The 26,452-nt window shown below is 41.0% G+C and overlaps 1 protein-coding gene across 5 annotated transcripts in view; it reads left to right on the top strand.

The window, feature by feature from the left end:
• Positions 1–25,036, top strand: part of LOC147035132 (ADP-ribosylation factor GTPase-activating protein 1-like) — a 259,117-nt gene extending 234,081 nt beyond the window's left edge. For all 5 annotated transcript variants that reach the window (XM_085894000.1, XM_085893994.1, XM_085894008.1 and 2 more), the window contains one exon: positions 17,732–25,036. In XM_085894000.1, coding sequence (XP_085750126.1) covers positions 17,732–18,059 — 328 coding nt within the window. In that variant the 3' untranslated portion in view covers positions 18,060–25,036. The remainder of the gene's footprint in view (positions 1–17,731) is intronic.
• The last annotated feature ends 1,416 nt before the right edge of the window (positions 25,037–26,452 follow it).

Here is a 26,452-nt window from a genome sequence, read left to right as displayed (position 1 = left end):
AAAATTACAAGACGTACTCCACTTACTACGACGTTCCTCATACGACGTATGATAGCGTACTTTAGCATTTTATTCACGTATACCATACTTACCCATACTGTATTTGACGTGCGCCAGCATTTTTCAGAGGGCGGCATACGCTGGCAAGATCGCCAAGGTGAGAATGCGATGTTGACTCTTCCATTTCTCCGGCGGTTATGATTTGAGTCGTTGTGCGGCAGCCTTTTAAGAGGCTACGCCACGTGATCGTCGGCGATACGTGCAGCGTGCTCTGCATAAGTTAGACTATCATTGGGCATAGGTTGTTAACGCTGACAACAGGCTAAGCATTCGTTGGTATAAGTTACCTATTAGACAACGAAATGTTCTGTGTCTGTAACTAATATGTTATGCATACGACCAACTCCTTATGAATACGTCCGAATCTTAAAAAAAAAACATCTAAAGTTCAACGTAAGCCAGCGTTTTTGCATACATTTTGATACGTTGCCATTGCTGGCTAAAACCTCGAGGTGTGACTGGGCCTTAACAGTGGTCTCCCAAGTACTGCATAATCAGGTACTCATTGTCTACAATATCCAGCCATTCTCCAGAAACGTCTCATTTCTTTCTTTGTTTTGGGTTTTGGAACATTCAGAATAGCCTGCTCCTGTCATCTAACAATCTTCTTGAGGATCCACTCAATACATGTCCTAGGTATGTTACATGGGTCTCGCACAGTTGTAATTTGGCCTTTGGCACCTTATGGCCTTTTGCAGCTAGTGGTCTTAAAAGGGTGAAGGTGTCCTTTTTGCAATTATCCTCTGATGTCGAGCAAATCAACAAATCATCTACATACTGTACCAAAGTACAACACACAACCGCTGACCGCTAAAGTAGGGGTTAGCCTTGCGGGCCCCATGACAATCTTTTCCACTTTATCCTATTTTCTGCATCCCCCCTTCTTAATCCCCTTGCCCACATTTCTTCTTCCACCACCTTTAGCCAAGTTTTACTCGGTCTTTCCCATCCTCTACTTCCTACCACACTCATTTCCAACACTCCTCTCACACAGTCACTTTCATCCTTCCTCAACACATGACCCAACCATCTCAACCCGTTTCTCTTCAAAACATCCATCACGGGCTCTATTCTCATCATCTTCCACAAGTCATCATTTGTCTTCCTCTCTCTCAACGATACTCCACACATCCACCAAACCATTCGCATTTCCACCCTTTCCAGCCTTTGTTGCAGCTCCATGTTCAGTACCCATGTCTCACTCCCATAAATCATCGTACTCCTCACACATGTAGCATACACCTTTCCCTTCAGCTTGAACGACACTCCCCTCTTCGTCAGCACGCCACTCAGTTCCCGAAACTTCTTCCATGCACATCTCACTCTCGCAACCGTCGAAGAGTCTGATCCACCATCTCCATTCAGCATGTCTCCGAGATAGCAAAATGTTTTCATCCCTTCCAGCTTCACACCATCTCCAAGATCCAACTCAACAATTCCTTCATCTGCTGCTCCCTCTATGTACACCTTACACTTGAATGTAGCTGCCACACTGGTTAATGACCCTCTCACCCCACTACATTTTCGATGAACCCATTCAGCACACATTGTACACTGAATGGAGTTCACTCCGACACCCTTCCTGCACACAGCACACGGCCACTTCCCAGTCCTTTCCACCTCACCACATGCTTTACCACTTGCCATCACCTTCGTCTTTCCGATATTCACCTTCAAACCTTTTGCCTCCATACATTCTTTCCACTTGTTCATCTTCTCCTTCAGTCCATCCATACTCTCTGCAATCAACACCAGATCATCTGCATACAGCAGCTCCCACAGTAAACCCTCCTTTACCCTCCGAGCCAGCACCTCCATCACAACTACAAATAGAAGTGGACTTAGTACCGACCCCTGGTGCACTCTTACCCTCACCTCAAACTCACCACTGTTTCCGTTCTTCGTCCTTACAGCTGTGCGTGCTCTCTCGTACATGGCCATCACTACTCTGATCAACCATTCCTCCACTCCTAACTTCCTCAATGCCCATGTCATTACTTCGTGTGGAACCCTATCAAATGCTTTCTCCAGATCAACAAACCCAAAAAACAACTTCTTCCTCTTCTCCATGTACTTCTCCTGCAACTGCCTTACAATAAAAATTGCATCTGTCGTTCCTCTTCCTGGCATAAATCCAAACTGCATTTCGTCAATCTTTACCTTCTTCCTTATCCTCTTCTCCAACACCCTTTCCAATACCTTCATTCCATGCTCCAATAACTTGATTGCTCTATAGGATCCACAGTCCAGAGGGTCACCTTTCCCCTTGGACAGAGGGATGAGGGTACTCAGTTCCCAATCCACTGGAATGCGGCCTTCTTTCACCACCAGATTACAGATCTCTGTCATTCTCTTCACACCCCAACTTCCCGCTGCCTTCAACATATCTCCCACAGCTCCCGCCAGCCCTCCTGCTTTTCTACTCTTCACTGCTCTTATAGCTTCCTCAACTTCCTTCTCAGTTATCTTCTCTGCTGGTCCTAAAACTGGGTTACTCTCGATGTTGCTATCCCATTCATTTTCTACATTCAACAGCTTTTCCATATATCTCTTCCATCTTCCTTTAATTCCATCGGAGTCCACAACGATTTGTCCCACTTCATCCTTCAAGCAACTCACCCCCATCACATCAAACCTCTCTCTCGCTATCTGCTTTCCAGTCATGAATTCCGCTCTCTGACCCTCCTCCGAATCCAAGCGTTCTCCGAACATTTTCCTATGGGCCTCCTGCGCCTTTGCTACCTCTTTCTTTGCAGCCTTCTTGGTTACCTTACAACTTTAGTTCGCTGCCTCTTCTACCATCTTTTGCCATTCCTTGAACTTCTTCCTCTTCTCTTCAATCTTCTTTCCAACTTCATCACCCCACCTTTTGTCCATCCACATACCTCACCAATGGCTCCCAATAGACTATCTTTCATTAACATCAAACAAATTTCAAGCTGAACCACATCATCCTCAACCATACTCAGCCTCTTTCTTAATGCTTCCTTCAATGTCACCTCTTTCAACCTCCACACCTTCATCCTCGGTTGGTACTTCGCCCGATGAATTCTCCTCGCACCTTTCACCCTTATATCACAGACAACCAGGTGGTGCTGTGAAACAGTCTCCTCCCCTGGAATCACCTTTGTGTCCTGGAGGTTTCCCCTATCTCACCGACGCACCATCAGGTAGTCAATGGTTGTCGTCAACCCACCTGACGTGTATGTAATAAGCTTATTATCCGCTTTCTGGAATTGAGTATTACAAACCAACTAATCAGCTCCATCAGCAAACTCCAAGATCCTTTCACCTTCTCCATTTCTCACACCATATCCATAACCCCCATGGACTCCCTCAAAACCGTCTGGACTCCTTCCCACATGTCCATTCAAGTCTCCTCCTACCAGAACAACTTCCTCATCTTTCACATTTTCCATCAACTTCTCTATCGCACACCAGAACATGTTCTTCTCTTCATCGCTTCGACCGACCTGCGGGGCAAATCCCGAGATGACGTTCACCAAGAGATTTGCGATAACGATTCTCACCATCATCAACCTTTCACTCACTCTAGTCACACTCACTACACTAAGCCTGGTGTTGGCTTAATGGTTAGGGTGGTGGCTTGGGATCCTTGGGTCCTGAGTTCAAGCCCCGTCGGCCGTTGAATTAATATACACCAGGAGGTTGACTCAGCCTGTCATCCTTCCGAGGTCGGAAAAATGAGTACCAGTGTACTGGTAAGGGGAGAACTGCATCAGCGGCATAGCCGCGTCCCAACCAGTGATGCAACCAGCAGCCACAGGCTGCACGAGAGAGAGAGAGGAGAAGAGAAGAGAAGAGAAGAGAAGAGAAGAGAAGAGAAGAGAAGAGAAGAGAAGAGAAGAGAAGAGAAGAGAAGAGAAGAGAAGAGAAGAGAAGAGAAGAGAAGAGAAGAGAAGAGAAGAGAAGAGAAGAGGAGAGGAGAAGAGAGACTCACTACACTGTCTACAACCTCCTCAGAAAACATGACACCAACTCCATGCACGCCTTCCGGGCACCCTTGCCACATAAACTTATACTTCTATCCCTGCCGACCCTTCACCATTTCACCATTCTCACACCACTTCCCTTCCATCATGTCTCCTGCACACAACATATGTCCACTCTTCTTCTGGCCAATGTTTCAACCACTTCTACTGATCTCCCTGTCATTGTCCCTACATTCCATGTCCCAAACCTCAGAAAACCGAGCTCCACGTGGGGCATCAGACGATTGGTCGTCATAAATGGAAAGATTTCCTCCCTTGCTTCGATCGGGTTCCCCACCTTGAGTTTTAACGAGAGGGTGTGAGGACCCCCACGGGGTACTTCCTGCTGTACCCTGCCCATAAATTGTACTCATCATGGTTTCCTTTTGTGGCCGGATGCCCTTCCTGATGCCAACCCTTTTAGTCGCCTCTTATGACACGCAGGGATACGGTGTACCTATTCTAACTGGGGCACACACTGGGGTAAAAAAAACCAAACGTTCAAACCAAAATTAAAAAAAACTACATCGACTCTGCTAATTTGAGCAAAAAAGCAAGATTAGACCTGTTCTCAGGCGATGTTTCACCAGCTTCACAGCCGGCTTCCTCAGGCACAAATAGATCCCGAGCCCCGGCACGCGTCCGGTTTTTATTTCGATACGACTGCTCATTTCCGGTCACGTGCGGGTGCTCAAGGTCAAATGGAGGAGTGCTGTCTTTTTTTTATTTATTTTGCAAAAGCAAAATAAATGTCAAATCCTATCATTGGATGGGTGCTCTGCTCTTTTTTTGTTTTTACTTACACGTGATCTGGTGTTGTATGTATGTGGGTGAGCACGTGTGCGTGCTTCTTGTTGTTTTTATGTTTCCTGGGCACGAAACCGGCTGGTTTCATGTCCAGGTTGGGCATGATGAGGTGTTGGTTGTGTGAGTGTTGGAGTTCTCGTTGGGTGTCGTGCATATACGGATGTCGTTTTTGGGATTGAGGTTTGTTTGTTGCTCACTTTGAGACAGCAGCGACGCGCTGCTCCGGCACATGCTCCCATACCTGACCTGACCTGATCTTTGAGACAGGCAGCATCGTCATGGCTTTGCACCTTGATGCATAGCTCTGCCTCTGTTTGGGGAAGGGGTAGCCATTTAGTTTAGGACACACCCCAGCTGCCTGGTGTGTCCACACCGACTTCACAGAACTTTCTCTGTTGTGTGCCTGTGAACCTTTGTTTAGAGTTGTGTTTTTTTAATACTCTCCAACACAACCACCCCATCGTGTGTCACACACGGGACTTCCATTGCACCACTCAAGGCCTCCCTGGAGCTCCCCCGGACTTTCGCACCATGCGGTATTTCCGTCATGATGGTCCCGCTTATGCTTGCTTTCTTCCTGCCACCATACGGGACCGTTCAATGTACCAATCGACATGTTGGGTCTCACCCCTTCACTCAGGGTGGCATATCCTGCTGTTACATAAGCTGTGCATGCCTATCTTACTTTCGACTCTGTACTGAAACACCTCTGTGATGCCACAACTGTGAACTCCTCATTCCCTCATGGTGTTGAAAGACTCATTTAAAGCCTCCCAGAACTCCCTTGGTCGTTTGCACCATGTGGTATCTCTGCCATGATGGTCTCACTTGCGCTCACTTTCTTTGTACCACCACATGGACCATTCAGCGTCCTGACAGAAATGCTAACCTCACAACTTTGCTTGAGGCCATATATATTGCTGCAATAAGCCGTGCGCACCTCTCTCACTTTCTTTTCCCTGCAGCGATATCTGTTCGAGCACTGCACCTCTCCATTTTGTGAGTGTGGTGTGCTGTTCCCATGTTGGCGGTGCGGCACGGGCCTCCTCTCCAAATTACACTGCGTTTTGCTTTGCAGCCTCTCTCTTCCATTTTCATGTCCGTCGCTGTCACCGTTATCTTTTGAGGTCTTCACATCTTTCCTCTTTGGAATGAAGGGACATGAATCATCACAGGTAAGTTCAGGCGGTGGAATCGTCAAAAAAGGTAGGGAGAGAGAGAAACGAGGTGTCCTTGTCACACCACCACCAACGTGTGTGTGTGTGTGTGTGTGTGTGTGTGTGTGTGTGTGTGTGTGTGTGTGTGTGTGTCTGTGTGTGTGTGTGTGTGTGTGTGTGTGTGTGTGTGTGAGAGAGAGAGAGAGAGAGAGAGAGAGAGAGAGAGAGAGAGAGAGAGAGAGAGAGAGAGAGAGAGAGAGAGAGAGAGAGAGAGAGAGAGAGAGAGAGAGAGAGAGAGAGAGAGAGAGAGAGAGAGAGAGAGAGAGAGAGAGAGAGAGAGAGAGAGAGAGAGAGAGAGAGAGAGAGAGAGATAGAGATAGAGATAGAGATAGAGATAGAGATAGAGATAGAGATAGAGATAGAGATAGAGATAGAGATAGAGATAGAGATAGAGATAGAGATAGAGATATATATATATATATAGAGATATATATATATATAGAGATATATATATATAGACAGAGAGATATAGACAAAGAGAGAGATAGTCAGAGACAGAGACAGACAGATAGAGATAGACAGAGACAGAGACAGAGACAGAGACAGAGACAGAGACAGAGACAGAGACAGAGACAGAGACAGAGACAGAGACAGAGACAGAGACAGAGAGAGAGAGAGAGAGAGAGAGAGAGAGAGAGAGAGAGAGAGAGAGAGAGAGAGAGAGAGACCGAGAGAGAGACCGAGAGAGAGATATGCTCGGATGATTTTCCTGGCCATCTTCAAGTTGACTTCAGCGAACAAATATTATTGGCCGACTGTAATTAGGGTTCTTGGAGTTCTTCTGCCACGAAGGTGCTGAGCTTCCTGGATGGTACAAGTAGTGTTTCATTGACCTGACTCAATCGACTGACTGATATGATGTTGGCAGTGTGACCACTCCTTGGCCTTTTCACAAGATCTTGGCTATTTGTTGTTCACCTTGGCATCTTAGTTTTCTATAGGTTTTCTTTGCGTATAGGTTTTCTCTTATCATCGCTTTTCCGAAACCTTGTGAATTATTGGCTTTTTTTCATTGGCTCACCTTGGCATTTATGAAAATGAGGAGTGGTAACACTGGATGTTGGCAGCTTGGGCAGCCTGATTCATGGAATGTAATCCTTGTTCCATCCATGTCCTGTTATTTTCCTCATCCCTGAGACTGGAGTTTCATTTTCTATTTTTGCATGGTCATGTTCTCCGTTACTCTTCACTCTCCCATTCCTTAATTACCCTCGCCAAAGGAGAGGGCACCAATATTGCATTTGGGTCCGTTTGTTTGACTATCTGTCTGTCTGTTTGTCCGCCCAGAACATAGTGGTAGCCCACAAACCCCACCTAGTGGTAGCCAGTAGTACACGTTCTCTTTTTTTCAACTGAGTGCCTCTTAAATATCTCCAATGAGAATGAGTAAGTCCACAAAGTATGTACAATCAGAATGTGAGTACATGTATAAAGTATGTACAATTAGAACATGATGATATCTACAAATAATGTACATTTAGAATGCGAGTCTATTAAATACATCTGATAAAACCACACAAAACAAGTCTGGGTGAGGGTGTGCAATCTTTGATTGATTGTTCCAGTTACCTTCACCAAACTGGAGGATATCGCATTTGGGTTTGTTTGTCTGTCCGTTTGTTTGTTTGTCCACACAGAACTTTAGTGTTTTTCTCTGCAACCGCTTGTCTGATTGAGACGAAATTTTCAGGAAAGGAGCGGCTACTCATGTAAAATGTTGTAATGATAATTATGACATCATCGCTCACGTGGTGTGGCAGCCATGTTGGAAAACCGAAAAACTTTGGACCTCTATAGATCTGAAACCGCACTAAGGATAAAATTTATACTTGGCACATGGCAAGTACTCCTCATGGGGAAGAGGTGTGATTGTTTTTTATGACATCATAAGTGCCATCATTGTGATGTCATAATTGCAAATGTAGAATGCTACATCTGATCAATAAGAAAATTGAGGGTCATCTCGAAATAATATGGTCCACAGGAAAAAAAAAAATTTGAAGATGCCATCGGTCACGTGATTCGGCAGCCATATTGTTGTTTTGGGTTTTTGAAAACTTCAAAAATCTTCCTCTCTGAAGTGGTTCAACAGATTGAGGTGTCTCAACAGACAGATATCCTTCTCATAGCCTTGGCCAAAAGAGGCTTCAACCACAAGGCAGTGGGGATCCATTCCCCTGGAAAAGGGACCCACATCAGTTATTGTCAGCCAGAGCCAGCCAAGCCCAAGACTCACCTCAGTGAGTGACATCACTACCCTATGCAACTGAAAAACAGCTACTCTGCTCCCGAAGTTGCTGACGTCATTTGTCATGCCATTCAGCAGCTGTATTGTTTTTTGATTTTTTTTCTAAACTTTCAAAAATCTTCTTCTCTGAAGTGGATGAACAGATCAAGGCAAAACTTTATAAGTATGACCACCTATCCATGAGGAACAAAACGTTCACACATGATGTCATAGGTCACATGTTTTGGCAGCCATGTTGGATTTACCCTAAAACCTATAAAAATATATTCTCCAGAACGGCTGGACAGATCGAGTGTAAACTATACAGAAATGTTCCCCAAGCCTTGGGTGTACAAGTTTGTTGAGGAATAATTGATAGGTCACATGGTTTGACAGGCATATTTGATTGAAAAAATATTAAATACTGTTTTCTCTGGAACCGCTTATCCTATCAATGTGATACTTCACAGTTATGATCCAGTAGTGATGGGGAATATGTTTTAAATTTCAACTTGATTGGATGCATGGTCGGGCAGCCAGAATTATTGAAGTTTTTTGATGTGGGATCTTTTTATTAATTTATTTTTTTGAATAAGGCTCACTTGGCTGTGCCTGGATGCGTTTGAGGGTAGAGGTTTCGCAGCAGAAATTCAAATCCTATCCAGGTTCCTCCTGATGATTTCATACTTGCTTTTTGCTTCTTTGAGTTCCTTCTGATTTCTCCATTGCAGCACTGTACCGATTTTGGCTTCCATTTGATTTGAATTTAATTTATTTTAATCCCATTCTAAATTCAATTGAATAATAAGAAATGTCATGGGTCTGGGTCGGTGTCTGATCAAAGTGGGGTTGCATGAAAGCGGGACGTCTTAGTACCCGTTCATCACTGCCAGCAATTACAAAGTGGCAGTTCTAATTACGTCTCATTAATTACGTAACACACCAATACACAACCACCACACAAAATACACGACACAAAACGACACAAACACGACACAAAACAAGTCCTGGTGAAGGTCTGCAATCTCTGATTGCTCTTTTTTTATTGTTAACCTCCGCCATCGAAGATGGATGGAGGTTACTGTTTTCACCCCTGTCTGTTTGTTTGTTTGTTTGTTTGTAAACAGTATTACGGAAAAACTCCTGGACGGATTTCGACGAAACTTGGTGGGGGGATTAGGTATGATCCAAGGAGCATGCCATTAGATTTTGGACTTGGTCCAAAAAAAAAAACTTAGAAAATTTTGCAACTTTTTTTCAAAAAAAATTCGATTTTATTTGAAAAATATTTGAATTTTTTTTTGCATTTCTTCATATTTTAAGTGATTTCCAACCCCCCCAAAAAACAGAAATTTTGCAACTTTTTTTTCAAAAAAATTTCAATTTTTTTTTTTTGGCATTTCTACATGCGCGTCGATCTAGTTTAGTTTATTCAATCGTGGTTCAGTAGAGTCTGATCCGTTTTGACCTACAATGAATAGGATATCAGGTTCACTTAAGTGACCCATAAGTATTGGCGGCGGAGGTTTTGCACTCTACCGAGTGCTCCCCCTCGAGTTTATTTTATGTATTGGTAGAGCCTTTAAAAGTTATCAGAGCTCAGATAATTTTGAGAGATAAATCACGTGTAATTGCCTCCACATTAACCAATGTCACATTCTGTTTCTGGTTTCTCATCGAAGAATGCAAATAGCTCTGTAATTTTGGTGAAGATCCGAATCCGGATCTGGATGCTCGAGGTTTTTTAAGTGATTCTTCATCACTGAGTGATAGTGCCAAAAACTATACATAACCCGATATCTCAAAACGTTATGGACAGATTCGGACGAAACTTGGTGAACATATTTCAAGTGTTACAAGGACAAATTGATGAGATTTTGGTTAAGATCAGGTGGCAGATCCAGCCTAGCAGTGGTAAACAAACGTAAAATGTTCAACCTTGTGCAGGTAAGCACTCTACCTAGTGTTGTTCTAGATTTTGACTTTACTCTTTTTTTACTCTGTTCTATCCTTTTGTTTTACTTACTTACGAACACTGGTTTCTTCTAATGTCCTTACCAACACTCAATTGTTCAGTCTTCCACAGGACTCTCTTTATCAAGGAGAAAAAGGACAATCAACTTGTGCTCTTCCTCTTAATAATTATTCCTTCGAGCCTGTGGTGAAAAATACCACGATATAAAAAAAGAAAAGGAAGTCATTTATTCTTGTGGTGCTTGAAAGTCCTCAAAAAATGGGAGGTTATATATTTCTCAACAGCGAAGGAAAAATAATTCGGGAGCGATCGAGACAGCGATCTGTTGCACATACACCACACAGGTTCAGTTTTTATTGTGTGATTTAATTTTTTTTAATTATATATTTCCATGGATTTCGATTAATTTCAAGCAACTTTTGCTCTTTTTTTTTCTTTTCTTTCCGAGGAGCATTTCCGTGTTTCAGAGTCGTCCAGACAGATAGAGACTAAAGGCATGAGTCCATTATTTATTTATAAATATAAAGATTTATGATATATCTTGTATACTCTCAACCCTCAGTCCTGTTTTCTATCACACAATTCCTTTTGTCCTCTTCCTTTCACCTACTTCCAACACTTCTTGCACTATCTGTGCTTCCAGCTCAATAGCAGAGCCATCTCACATTTCCAGATTCGTATATATATATATATATATATATATATATATAGATATATATATATATATATATATATATATATATATATATATATATATATATATATATATATATATATATATATATATAGTCCTTGCCAACTTCACACACTCAACCAACCCTTGCTCACACTCGGTCAAGATGCTTCACTCCGCATTGCTCAACTGTGTTAACAAAAATGTAATCACACCAGTGGTGAGGGCCAGCTCAAATCCCCAAAAAACATCCAGTCCCTGCTCAAATAGTCACTGCCCCCCAAGTCAATCCTCAGTCACTCCTCACACAATCACTGCTCAGTGCTCAATCTCTCCCTGCTTAACTCTAGCAGTGTTCCTCTGTGTCCTTCCCTCTCTATAACACTCTCGTCAACCAATATCAAAGACCTGCACTCCAACTTCACAGATCTGTCCATCGAGGCTGCTCTCACAAAGTTTGATCAAAGGCCTACAATAATACCCAAAGTTTGACCAAAGGCCTACAATCATACCCAAAGTTTGACTAAAGGCCTACAAGCATACCCAAAGTTTGACCAAAGGCCTACAATCATCTCACAGAAACATTTTTCACAGGATGTCCCAGAATTTTCTGTATGTCTCCTCCACTCTGACAGGCCTGATGGCTGAACCAATGGTGGTGGTGGTGTTGTTTGTTCCTCCCTTCATCACAGCCTGTACCTCTCACTGGTCACCCCCAAACTTCTGGAATACATTTCACTTTGTAACCCCCTCTGTAAGACCATATTGTTTTTTTTATGTGGTCTACCATCCCCTAAACTCTATGTGTTTTCTGTTGCAGCTCTTCCATATGAGCCTTTGACCCTGTCAAAAAAAAATCGTTTCGCCATTGAAAAAACTACCAAGAAAGCAAACCAGAATAACAAGGCATTCTGGTTCTTGATATTTTTGGCGACATGTCCTGCCGGATAAAATATAGCGATGTCTGCCGAATAAAATATCATTCCTTACCTTCTATATTCCCATTAATTTCCCTACTTGTACTCTATCTCAATCTGGAAGGATAGCTTGAGGTATGCACACTCACTTCTGAGATATCTAGCCTGGGTTTGAATCCCAGCTGAGCTATAAACCTTCATCATGTTGTTTCATAGGCAGAGTGAGGAATCAATGCATGTGCCATCCCTCCGATGGACATTAACTTGGGTGTCCTGTCTGCGAGTACAAATTGGTGGACTTTAATCCTATGGAGTCTTTTATGAATAGGGAGTCAAGTTATCGCTGGCACCTGTCCAAGTTACAAATTCCTGTACGCTAATTATCTTATCTTGTGTCAGGGTGACGACCCATCCAGAATATTGTTCCCCCTGCAAAGAGACTTCCTCAGTAGAACCAATGCTTTGTAAAGGGTTTGGTTCATTGTTGTTGTTACTCCATCATCTACAAATCACCTTTCCATTTCCTCCCTTCTCTTCTACAATTTTCTGACCATCCATTTTTTTTTCTTCCAACATGGTGACAGTTACTCTTTCTCTCCCTTTTGTAATTTAGATTACTTCACTTAGGTCTAAGTCACATTTGCTATACGGCGAGGATACGGTGGCCGTACACCCTCTGAATTGACAGAAACGTGCGGCGGCCGCAGAGTTTCTGCGGTGGCCTCAGGGTGGCCCTACACCATTTGGCTATATTTTACAGGCTGTAGGGGTCGCCGTGGAATTATAGCGCGGAGTTATAACTTTTTTTCATTTCTACGTTCGCCGTAGCAATTCGACAAGCCGAAACAAAAGAACTGGTAAAATAAATTAAAAAAAGAACCCACTCGTTACCGTCCGTCTGGCCACACGTTCGCCTTAGGGCCCCGCTGTGGTCGCCTTGCGGGCACCTTGCGTCTGCCTTGAAAATTCTATGGCCGCCGCAGGAACGCCCTAAGGTCACTGTGCAACAACAAATCAAAGACCATACGGCACCCCCACGTTTTGGTCTCCACAATTTATAAATACGCCGTGCGGCTCCCCAAAAAATAAAAACATATGTGACTGCTACATTGTGTGACCGTGGAAATACTGCGGCCGCCCTATAATTGCTAGTGGCCGTAGATTTTGTAGACCCCACGGCCGCCGTGACAAATGTGACTTAGGCCTTAACCATCCACTTCCCTTCTCCTCCCCCAACAATGACTACCTAAAATGTTGATGTCTCTCAAAGGGACTAACTCATTTTTGGTATGTGAAAATTGATATATGTTTTCCACGAAACATCGTTTGGCCATCGCACAAGTGGAATGTCACTCGAAGCATGTCATTTTTTGAAGGAGAGGAATTTGGATGTGATAAACTACTTGGGTTAGTTAAAACAAAAGCAGGACAATTGACATTCAGTTCATTTTCCTGCAGTAAAATACAGAAAAACCTGATGATTTAACATCCCCAAAACAAATAAATAAAAACGAACTTGTAAAAAAAATCAGTAGGATTATGAAGTTGTCGGTCAGGTTGCAATACAACTCAAGCTATTTAATGCTTTTATATCGTAAAATTCAATCATAACAGAATGAATCACCTGCCAGGGAAACCAATAAACTTTTGACATTGTGGTGCTGGATATGGCATTACTGTATAGGTGTAATGAAACATCCTCCAAACAGAGTGCCATGATTTTTGCATTCCTCAATCTTGATTTTGGATTGTGTGCTTGGCTGAGAATATTAATGAAATTATACAAACACTAGATTAAGTTCTGAAGTCAAGTGCTCAAGGCCATATAAAGACATTAGAAGAGAGTGTATTTTTCCATGAATTGCAAGGACATTAGTAAGCGATGTATAATTCAATGCGATATTAGGGATTTAAAATTTACATGACAAAACATTGCATGCATGAGAGTTGCAATCAATAATTACAATGGCACATGACATTGACAACGAACAGCAAAGAGTAAATCAAGAAAATGGAATTGAGAAAAGTAAGACATGGGGCAATAGTGGGGCAGATAACAGCAATTTTTGAGAGGAATCGTGCAAATGATAATACAAGCATCAAATTTTGCACATTTGTTCTCCAGGGGATTCTAATCAAATCTGCCTGATTGGCCATTTGAAAATCCAAATTTTGAAAAATTTGAAAAAAAAAAAAACTTCAAAAAGTCAAGATCACGAATCAATTTTGGATGGTGGCTGAGATTGGTGAATGTTTCAGAAACATCATCAAAGACGTTCCAAGTCTGCCATGCAGTTTTCTTCCATTTACCTCGGATGGCAGACACGACGTCACATCCAGTGAACGCATGGAAGTATGGGATCCCTTGAGCTTTCTCAGGCACTATTGCAGAAACTACCTCATGGACTAGAATCCATCGCACCTTGGCTCCTTGGCCAAAGGCAATCCACATGCTCTCAAGATCTAGTTCCTGTAAGGATGGCAGTACAGATATTGCTATGATTAGAAAGTCCATGTCATTAGCCTTAATGATAATGGACTTGCTACCATCTGTCGTTGCATCCCTGGCATGTACAAATATTCGAGTGTCAGCTTCTTCATGACAACATGGAGACACAGCATCCAGTGACTTCCTTGTGTTGCTAATGGCATCTTCTCCTTTTGTGACAATGACTGTGCTTGTCGTCTGTGCTTCACACATCTTTTCCGCAAGGAAGTGAAACAGCTCAGTGTTGTTGCTGTCATCTCGAAGAAAGCTTCTCCAGTTACTTGGGGTCTTACTGGTTCCTGTCACTCTTCTTCTGATTCCTTTCCCCCTTTTCGACCTTGCCTCGGACTTCAGACTTGACTTCTTGTACACATCAAACTCTACGCCCACCCTCTCGTACCTGGCACCATAGGATTCCACCTTTGGGATGATGTCTTCTTTAGCATAGTCATCAAATATCTTTGAAGTGCGTGGAGGTAGGGCATTGATAAGTGCTGACCCATCAATGATGACTGCATCTCCCCTTGGTTCTCTGTCTGGGATGTTCACTTGTGCTTCAAGAATTTCAGCCAGCTGTGACTTCCAATTTTTTTGAAGTTTTTTTTTTTTTTTCAAATTGTTCAAAATTTGGATTTTCAAATGGCCAATCAGGCAGATTTGATCAGAAAGCCCAGCAGAACAGAAATGCCAAATTTGATGCGTGTATCATAATTTGCACGATTTTTCTACTATCTACTACACGAGAAGAGAAGTGGGAAAAGGAAGTTTCAGAGTACTGGCAGGAGAGGTAAGAAATGAGGGATGTAGAGTGGCCTGCAAAAGTATTCACCCCCTACCAATAATGCCACATTTAGATGAATTATGTCGAAACAATTTTTCCAAATGAACTTTTTTATTCATAACTGAAGAGATCAAACTAAACACTGTTATAGTTGAAGGAGGTTACATGCCAGGAAAACCTGCAAAAAGATGTACAAATCAAAATTCACTGGTTGTAAAAGTATTCAGCCCCTTAGCTCAGCACTTGGTGGAAGCACCTTTTGCAGCTGCTGTGAGTCTTTTTGGGTATGACTGGTCTCTATCAGCTTTGCACAGTGAGATGATGAGATCTTTGTCCACTCTTCACATGAAAATTGCTCTAGTCTAGCTAAGTTTGATTGGGATTGTTGTTGGACTGCAATCTTCAAGCTTCACCATAAATGTCCAATTGGGTTCAAGTCAGGACTTTGCACAGGCCATTGTACCTTCTATCCTGACAATCTTGCCAGTTCTTGCTCATGAAAAGCAGCCCAATAACATGATGTGACCACCACCATGCTTGACAGTAGGGATGGTAAGTTGACTGTGTGATGTCTAGTGTTATGCTTGCGCCAGATGTAACACTTAATTTAGACCAAAAAGTTCAATTTTTGTCTTATCTGACCACAAAACTTTTCTCCACATGCCTGCAGTATCATTAAGAAATCCATACGTGTGAAATCCATTTGTGAAATCCATACGAGTTTTTAGATGCGTTTTTTTCAGAAATGGTTTCTTTATTGCCGCTTGTTCATAAAGCCTTCCCTTTGTGAAGGGAACAGGACATTGTTGATTGATGAACACTGACCCCCATCTCAGACAAAGAGCGTTGCAGATCTTTCAGTAATTGGTGGATTTGCAGTGGCATCCCAAAGCATTTTACTGCTTGCCCAGCTGCTGAGTTTGGATGGGCGACCTGATCTGGGTGGAGTCTGAGTGATATGATAAGTCTTAAACTTCTTATTGATGGATTTCACCATACTCAAAGGGATAATGAGTGACTTTGAGATCTTCTAATAACCCTCTCCTGAACGGTGCTTCTCCTCCACTTCATGTCTAACTTCTTTGGAAAGCTGCTTGGTCTTCATGTTTGACTTGTTTGACCAAGTGAGTTACTCCTTAAAACTCCTTTGATAAGTGGAGGAGCTTAATTTTCAAGTTAAACCATTGATTACATGCAGGTGAAAGCTCTTTCATTAATTTTGTAACCTTTCAAACAAATAATTTTCTCCTTAAGTAATTTGGGGTCAATTCGGCAAAGGGTTTGAATACTTTTGCAACTTGCAATCATCTAATTTTCTCTGTTAATCTAAATGATTCACATTTTATCTGCATTTTTTTTAGCTTTATCACTTTGGTGGAGTTTGTGAAGATCATAAAGTTTGATTTGAAAGCATCATGAAATAAGCTCAGGTGGCATCAAAATGTGAAAACTTTGGAGGGGGCTGAATACTTTTGCAGGTCACCGTATGTCATTTGGAGGCTGGGGTGGGGGGTCAAAAATTCTGACATCATTGCACACTTAACTATTATTAAATAAATGGCTCCTTTATCATTGAAGTTAAGTCGTAAATATCATGAGGTTTTTGCTTTTCATAGTGCGTTAATATTATTTTATACATGGTACAATAAGCTGAATTTTTTTTTTAAAGATCAATATAACTGCTGTGATACAAAAATTGTTAGCCAGCAGAGACCTGTTTGTTGGCATTACAGAAATGTAACCTATTTGAGATTATTTAAAGGTTGTTGTCGAGAGTAAAGCTGAAGTTTCACTAGCTGAGGTGTGTGAATGCAACATCATCGGTTGAAGCTTCAGTCTGGTAAATTTGCCCAGGATCATGGATTAGTAGCCCAGACTAAAGCCGTGAGAACACAGTAATAACACTTAGTTCTGTTTAACTCGCTGTCTGTGGTGTTGACTCATTTTGTGAGATGTTGTTTCTCTCAGAAACTAACCGTGTGATCAACTGCCATGTCTTCTTGTGAAATGAGCGAGTTTCTACCAATTGATTCATATTCATTATTTTCATGCGAATGCCAAAACTTTGTTACAAGTCAAAATTATTGGGAATTAGCATGGAGTAATTGCTATGGATGACATCTGTGAACATAGAAGTAGAAAATTATCCACAATGGTGTGTAAATGGAGGTGACACAGAAACATAAAAGTTTTTTGTGAATGTTATGTTTCTGTATTATTTTCTCAAAGCAATTGAGTGTTTCTCAAATAGTCTACAATAGTTTGCAAATTAAAGTGCAACATGCATTGTGTCACATCTTCAGTTTTAGGTTTCGGTTTTGAAGATCATCTTTGAAAGATTGTCATTGCTTCACTAACAATGCAAAATTGTCGACAGCATGCTCTTGTTGATAACTTCACGATAAATGTGGCAGAATCTTACTCTTGCTTCTTTGTCACATGATGAAGTGCCGAAATAAACTGAAGGTTTCATGGATACTAATCGTGGTCCTTTATGACTGTTTGGTACTTCGCTATTTTGGATATAACCAAAAGTGTAGTAAATCAAGTAACATTTAATTTTCATCTTGGAATCTCATTGTCTATCATTACAGTGCCAGCATTTCCAAAGATGATCCTGAACCCGACAGTGCCAGAAGTTACTTTTGGGAGGGCTTGGCTGTCCAGGAACCAACATGGTCTTCTGAGCTAAAAGGACTGGCCGACAGTCGACTATGGGCACCAAGGCGACCTACTGGAATCCGTCAGAATGACAGTGAGACTGAGTATGAAGGACTGGCAATATTCCCTCGTTCAAGCAGCTGGGATGTGCTTGATTCAGAGCAAAATGAAAAAAGGGGTCCACATCGACCTCGTTGGAGTAAAACACATAGGGAAAGAGGAGAAGACCCTGCAGATTGGCACTGGAGGCCTATCAAGTAGTATGAACTGGAAGCTGGAAGCAATTGACATTATGATTGAGAGCTCACAGGAATAAAATTACTTCAAAAAAATTTTGGATCCTATTTTCCTACAGGCTGTTATTTTGTGGTTAAAACCAAATGTGTTGCTGCGATTCATGGATTTATAATACCGTAATATCACCACAATTTACAGCAAAATTATAATAAACCAACTACAAGGATTTATCTTTCCACATATTTTCTCTGAGTGCCAGATGCAATGGGTGCATTTGGCAAAGCAGGAATGTTGTTTTTTAACTGTAGCAATGGGTTTTTTAAATGATAATAATACTTATATTACAGTATCTTTAGAAAGTGAAAATAAGCTTGAAAATGCAGATTCGTTTTTTTTATACAAGACAATTGAGGGTCTGGCTAAGACCTCGATTGATGGTTTACAATAGCCTTTCAAAATACCCCAAATATAGAGGTATTTGTGAAAAACAATCAGAGCAACCTTCACTTCATAGTGATGTCATAAGTATAACAGTTCATTATTTTGACAGAAAAGGGAAAAACAAATCCTTTGAAACAACATTTATGAGTATCAAGCAGCTTATTTTAGTAAAATCCCTCAAAATACAATGACACCCTGTAATACCACAAATATATCTTAGGAAAGATAATAATAGCACTAGCAATACACCAATAATTTCTCTGGTAGTTGAACAACCTCACATATCGATAATTTAGTGTACTGTAATACAGTTTAATAAGTCAGTATTTGCAAAAAAAAAAAAACTTATTCCAGAAACATTTTGTTTACTGCGAACAACCCAGTGTTTATTTTAGTAATACGCACTCTTATTCACCAAAAAACAATATTACGAATTTGTTTTGTATTTTCAGGGAGCAAAGGTTCCATGGTTTTTAAAAAAAAATTCCAAGTTACAAAATGGTATCAAGTTTGTTTTCATTTCTGTTTTGTGATGGTGAACAAAAGTGAAAATTAGGAGAAAAAAAAAGAAGTTTTTTTTTTTCGCGAAAAAAAAATCTCACATCTCGCTAAAACAAATGTTGCAAGCTGATTATTATTATTAGTACTAATGTTGCATTATTAATTATTATTATTACAATAATGACATCAAGAAACATAGGCTACCTTGCTACGGCTTGTTAGCAGTTATCAGAAGTGGTTTCTGAAATAATACACCGCCTATCATTGTCATGAATAATACACCACCATAAAGATCAAGTGTAGCACTAGACGTAATGCCATAATGATGTCCCAGATGTAAAGCAGTATTATTACACCACCATCTTACTAAATCCGTCATTTTGACACATAGCATCTGACATTCAGCCCATCGCATACTGACAGATAGTCAGATGTATGGGCTATGTTGTTGAATTTCTACCAGCGAAGTGAAAGGACAAGTTGAGTGCTGGATGACGTGCATGTCTGTAGAGGCCTAGTCTAGTGTTTGCCATAGAAGAGCGTGACAGACAGAGAGATTGACAGACGGCCGGAGAAATCTGGCTACTTTAATACCTATATCATATATAGCAATGAAGGGGTTAAAGAACAATATTACAAGGAACCAATGTTGCATTCCTCACAATTGTATGTTTAGAATTTGCAATACTGTATCTGTTCAACCTTATTTTTGGACGAACTTGCTGTTGTAATGTTGGTATCATTCGATGGGAAATGTATGCCTTGTGTAGCTACAGGAAATGGCTGCATTTTTTAACCTATTCCTATCTTTTTCTATGCATACCAAACACAACACCCATCCTCACTGTTCCTTCTCGATACTCTGACGCATTGTGGCTTTGATTTAGCCTATGCATGAATACATCAAAATAAGATATTCGCCTTTTAGGTGATGTGAATAAATATACTTGTCGTGTATTAACAAACTTGAATTTTATACCATGGCCATGGTACAAAATAAAATTGAAATTATTTTCCTCCTGACAACAAAATGCATTTTTTGTATTGTTAAAACTGCTCCGTTTGCAAACCCGACCACCTTCTAACCCCACCTCTTCCCAGTGTGTATGTAACATATAGATGATCCCTTGCTTTATTAACATCAAATTTTTCAAGGTAATAAACATTTTTCAGGAAGCATAGTCAGCACTAATTGCCTGGAGTGAAAACTGATCCTCACAAATAAATGTCTTTATTAATCCAAAGAAATATGGAATGTTCAAATCCCTGAATGCCAAGAATTCCTTTACAATTGTCAACAGTTTCGGCATCATAAATTTTTATTTTTCAATTTTATCAAACATTATTATGTTGCTTTCAAGAATATATAATATACAGGTTACGTCCAATGCTTCAAGTGTGGTTTTTTTGTTTTGTTTTGTTTTTAAAAATAATTTTGAGCTTGCACCACCAATTGAATTGAGTTGATACCCATTCTATTAACCTCCAAAGTGGTTTGATTTTGAGCTTAATTGCAATTTCATAGAAGGGAACAAGCAAAACCACCTTTATTTTAAACAAATAATCAATTAAAGGCTTGCACAAGCAGAAACGAAATGACACAGATTAATAAATAAAACCAATGACAATCATTAATGTTAATGCTGTGGGCTAGCAGGGAAAACTTAAGGATGAGAGTCAGAGGAGGGAATGAAATCAAATGGTGTTGGAGAAAAAGGCAATGGGAAGGAATAAAATAAAAATGGTTGGAAGGATTAAATGGAATTTTTTTTTTTTAGAAGGATGTTTGGAAAGGTGGGTGTGGGGAGGCATTTGTAGCAACAGTCAGAAAAAGCCAGTCAAGGAATAAATGATCATTGGAAGCCATGGCTGCGTGCAGAACTGCAGTGGCAAATGATGAGCTATTGGCACAGAAGTGGAGTCCCAAGGGTGACCACAGCCTGCAAGGTGACATGTGATGCTGTGGGGAAGCTCTGAATAAATTGGCCATGTGTAAAATGTTGTGGTGGTGTGGTAGCAAGGCAAACTTGTGGAGAGAGATGGAAATGCCACTGAACCAAAACTATCACAACTAACTCCAGGCAGGACTGATCATGTATTGCTTGCTCTGTGACTGTTAAATTAATCCACTCCAAAATATAGACAGGACTGCTCTCTACTTCACAGCTCTGTCTCAACTCCCCACGATTCAACTCTCCTATGTCTCGTTCTATAATTCTGCCACCTCTTTCCGTTAACCATCGCCAGCATGTCCCTTAAATCCTAACTTCCCACTCTCTACCAATGGTGTCCATTCAAACCAACTCATCATTTGGTGGCAAGCAAACCCATCAATTGGTGGTCAAGCAGCGGCTAGTTATAAACAGGCAGAGGGAACAGACATATAAATACAGGTTCATTTATCCAACCAATCTGAGGCGAGAAGTCAATACATGTAAGTGGGGAAAAGTCTGGATTAATTAATATCTAACAACAAAATAAAATATCACCTGCCGGCCATCTAAAACTTCCCCTGCTCAGCACAATAATAATGGAATGCCTGCATTCCTTATGGAATTAATTATCATTTGGAAAATAATACACAGACATTTAACGACTTGTATGAAAACCATATTTTTGTACACGTATTTTTCAATGCAAATGTTTTCAGATCAAATCATGTACATGCTCTGAGCTTTGTAAAATTGCTTTCCTTAATTGTTCATGAAGTCAGGGCTTCATTTTATAAAGATGACTGCATAATTCATTATTCATGCACATATTATTTGGACAGCCTGCAATACTAACTTGTTTCATGTGGCTGTCTTTATTGAATGTTTTGATATGGAAGTACACATCGATTATGCTTTTTGCCTCATAAACCTTGTTGACTTTGGGTATATTGTCAGTTGGGAATTACTGCTAAGCAATTAGTGTTTTTTCGATATGTTTTCTGATGTATCACTGAAGGAATATTGCATTGGCAAAAGCCCATATGAGTGAAAGGGCTAATAGATTATCATGTTGTTTGTAGGGGATAAAGCTCCAAAGAAAACGTGCCATTCATAACAATGATTTGTAGTTTTGGAACATCTCCTAAATTACCAATGAATTACGTGCATAAGGTCACACACCTGCATCAAAAACAAATCCTCAAACAAGAGATGTAAAGTGTTGATAACCAGGGATGAAGAAGATGTTGTTGGGGTTGATGCAAAGTAGATCATAAGTATCCAGAGAGGGTCGTTTGAACATTTACGCAATTATAAAAGCTTAAAATGAGACTTGAAACACCCCCCTTGAATCTGCTAAGTGAGACTGAACCAGTGGGCCATAAACATCAGTATGTTGTGAGCAGAATGAACTATCAAGACGGGGCCTACTTTCAGAAAGAAACCAGCAGGGGGGTTGAATGGTCCTGCTGTGACTTTCTGTTGGGAGGATAAAACTATTTGAATATTTTGGACCCTCCTGTGCTCTATAGCTTGTTCATGATCCCCATGGGGCCGTACATCATGAAGGTTGGACTAAATAAGTCGCATGTGAGGGTTACTATTTTGGCAGGTTAATGTACTTATTCGTGTCCTTCAGCTCGCTGGCAGCCCACTCCATCAGTCGCGACTCCTGTGATGGCAATGCACCTTGTCCCATTGATCGCTGGCACTTCTCATAACATCAGTGAGTTTCTTCCTTTTTGGGGCAGGATGCTTGGTCAACTTTCACTGGATATTTCAGACATGTCATTTGTCTTCTGGCTGTTCTTTGTCCTTGTCAGACCAAGTTTGTTTGTTTTTTTCCCAAGGAACAAGGCTCAGCAAAAATCTCAACTATTTCAAATAGATTAAATTGCTTCAAATAAAATTTTCAGCTTGTGTGAGGCACTACAAAGAGTAAATTTCACTTTCACAAATCAGACAAGTAAGTGGTCTCTGTCTTCTTCTGCCTCCTTTCTGGTCTTGCACCCTCTGCCCATTCTGTGTTTGGTCCCTCCCCCACCACCGCCACATTTATGTAGGGTGCACATGGTCCACCATCAACCCCCTCTGGTAAAACTCTCAAAATCCAGGATTACTGCTCACATCCACTTTTTTTTTTCCTCTTTTCTCATCTGTAGAACCAACCTCCACATTCTCTTCAATCTTATTCTTCCTTCCAGGTCTTCAAGAAAGCTGTTCACCACCATCTCAGATTTCCTCGACAATGATGATTTTTTTCTACCCCCATCAACCCTTCCCAAACCCACCTCTTTCGAAATTTCTAGTTTTTGTCCTTCCTGAGAGTTCGATTCTGTATCTTGTCCACCCCGTGTTCTCCACGACCCCTCATTCTTCCCTACATCCCTTATTGGTCCAACACCCTAAAAAACGCCCTCATCTAAAATGGCTGCTAAATCTGAAGTGATGTCCAACAGCTGCTCGAGCACCTGTCCTTATGGGAAATCAAAGTCCAAAGCAGAAAAATGTTATTCTTTTTACTGCCGTACATTGAGCATGCATCCTGTTAACATGTATGTGCCCTGACAAATGTGTGTGTTCATTCTACCATTGATGTGAGCACAATTAGATGGTGGGGCAATTCCTTTTTAACAGTGGATAAACCGACTGTAAATGCAAGCCGCATCTGTTTTAGAGCATGAACTCAAACAGAAGTTACACCAGAAAACAAGTGCCAAGCTAATGAACTCATCCAAAATGATTGATGCATCACCACGATGACTTGTGTGAAGCAGTGGGTATTCAAAAGCCAGAAGTCATAAACATCATTGAGGATGTCTGCTACTGGATGGTCTTTCCCTCAAATACTGAATGATGTTCAGAAAGACAATCAGAAGACAATCTGTATTGAACTCTTCATACATTTTGCAGCTGCATGAAGGAGAGGCATTTCTCAAACACAAAATACCAGGACACAAAATGATGAAAACGACACACGAAATGACTAACACAAGTGACAGGACACAAAATGTTGCAGACTACATGACATTTGGGTGCACCATTTTCAACCAGAAACCAATCAATGGAGTGGCGTCACAAAGAAATCCCCACGAAAGAGAAATTTCAATTCAACTGTCAGCCAGAAAAGTGATGGCCACTGTGCTCTGGGACATGGTTGGCATTCTGATTTTGACAAGGGGTGCCCATGTAAAACTCTGAGCTGTACACTGAGAAATTGAAAATATGCATTTCGAAGATAGTCAACCCCCAGTGGGACAAGTTTGAAGTGCTGTGTCAACAGGACACCAATAGGCAAAATACCAGGTTCAAAATGGCAAAAAAAGCCATTTGGCCCTAAATTGTTCTGCATTTCCACATCATCAACCTAACTTATATACATTAAAAAAACTGCAATTTGATGCAATGATCGTAAAACCGTCACAAACGTTTCTGTGGACTGTGGATGAGAATCAACCCTGGACAGCTCACCACTCTGTTCCAGAGTACTGTAGGATAGGGGGAGGAATTTATTCAGCTGGGTATTGATACAAATTGACCTACCTTTCTATAAAGGCACCATTTGGGCTTTAATGTCCATCAAAGCCTAGGGACTCAGACTAATGTCACTCAAAACAGTGGCACAGAAATTAATAAGGCACCCTCTCTGCAAAGCATAAGGCTGACAGTTGGCAGTCAGGATGGAAATTGAACGCAGACTACACAAAAGCAAATACGCAATGTTGAGCCATCCTTTCAGCCTGATATTAAAATGGTCTACTCGAAACCAGAAAATCCTGTTCCACCTTGTACGCTTTGCATTACTTTAAGGTTCAACGTGATATTATTTAAAGGAGGACTTGCACCTCAATTAAAATGTTCCTCAATTCATTGAATGTAGTTTTGCGGATTCTCAGTCAGGCCAACCTTAAGATTTTTGTTTGACAGTGTGTCAATACGCTTGCCCCTGTACAAAGTCAACCAGGATTGCTTTAAGTTCATAACCTATTTGCGAATGCAATGCCTGTTCATGACATCTACCTGCGAGTACTCATATTGTAAATGCAATTCATAGATTATGTGGCATGTGGTCTATGCTATGCTGTAAAATGTTGCTGCAATGAAATGATTAAAGGCTTTGCTACATTATGTCACCTCGTGTTTCTTCCTTTTATAATAATCCTGTTACTTTGTTCTGATCTTTTTTCTGCTTTGAAAACAAAATGATACTTGTGCACTAATGCAGACTAATTGGCTGAATGAGCTCGACAGTACCAGGAGGCATATGAATGTCTGATGTCAAGGGCCACATATGTAGCACCGACCTCAACCCCAACAGCACATTGCTGCTATTCATTGCCACATGTAAACACAATCCCTTTGGACAAACTGTGAGCTGAGTTGCCATATGTATATATAATATATATATATATATATATGATATAATATATATAATTGTATATATAATTGTATATATTATATATATATGTATATATATATAGTATATATAATTGTATATATTATATATATAATATATAATTGTATATATAATATATATAATTGTATATATAATATATATAATATATATAATTGTATATATTATATATATAATTGCATATATTATATATAATTGTATATATCATATATATTATATATATATATATATATATATATATATATATATATATATATATATATATATATATATATATATATATACAGTAAAAGCTCGTTACTATGCCACCCGTCAGGACCGAGCAAAAGTGGCATAGTAGCGAGAGTGGCATAGTAACGAGATTTTGTAAAAACGGCCTTATTTTCTCAAGTTACCCATCTGTAGTTAATCTTTAGACAAAATTTATTCCAGCAAGTAAAAGGCACGACTGTTGTATAAGCTAAGCGAACGGAGAACATACACACACTAACAGAGTTCACACACTAACATATGGCATGGCGAGAAATTCACGACACACAAAGCTTTCAAGAATCGTCGGCTGGCGCATCTTCTTTCGGCGGATCTCGTGCATCTCGTTGTCTAGCCGATCGCACGCTTGCATCGCACCGGGCTTCCCGCTTCTCTGCTGCATGAACTTCTGCACGGTGCTACAAGCGCGCTGGGCTTCCTCGAACGGAACGATTTCCTCCTCGACAGTTACCTCGTCATCTTCGCTTTCCACCGGCTCCTCACTGCACAGAATCTCCTCCGCAATCTCCTCCAGTGTGAAATACCCGCCAGTCGCGAGGCGCTCGTCGGCTTCGAGAAAGTCAGACAGCTCGATCTCCTCGTTCTCGTGCATCTTTTCCTCGGCAGGCAGAGCTTCCCAGATGTCGGGCAGCTCCGCATCCTGTGGCTCAGTTTGGATCTCCTCTTCGATGAACTTGGCCTTCGCGAAACAGTTCCTGATCGTCGACTTGCCGACCTGCTCCCAAGCACGCCGGGCGACGTGTAGAGCGTCGAGCAACGTAAACTTGAACTCCTTTCCCTCGTCTATGGCCTCAAGCCGGCGGCATAGCAGGAGCTTCTTGTAGTGGCGCTTGAGGTTCTCTATGATTCCCTGATCCATT

This window comes from Eptatretus burgeri, chromosome 1 (genome assembly GCF_056783735.1).
Source record: "Eptatretus burgeri isolate ZD-2024b chromosome 1, Ebu_testis_v1, whole genome shotgun sequence".
Classification (NCBI taxonomy): domain Eukaryota; kingdom Metazoa; phylum Chordata; class Myxini; order Myxiniformes; family Myxinidae; genus Eptatretus; species Eptatretus burgeri.
The sequence above is the reverse complement of the archived record's forward strand: the minus strand, read 5'-3'. Positions and strand labels throughout refer to the sequence as shown.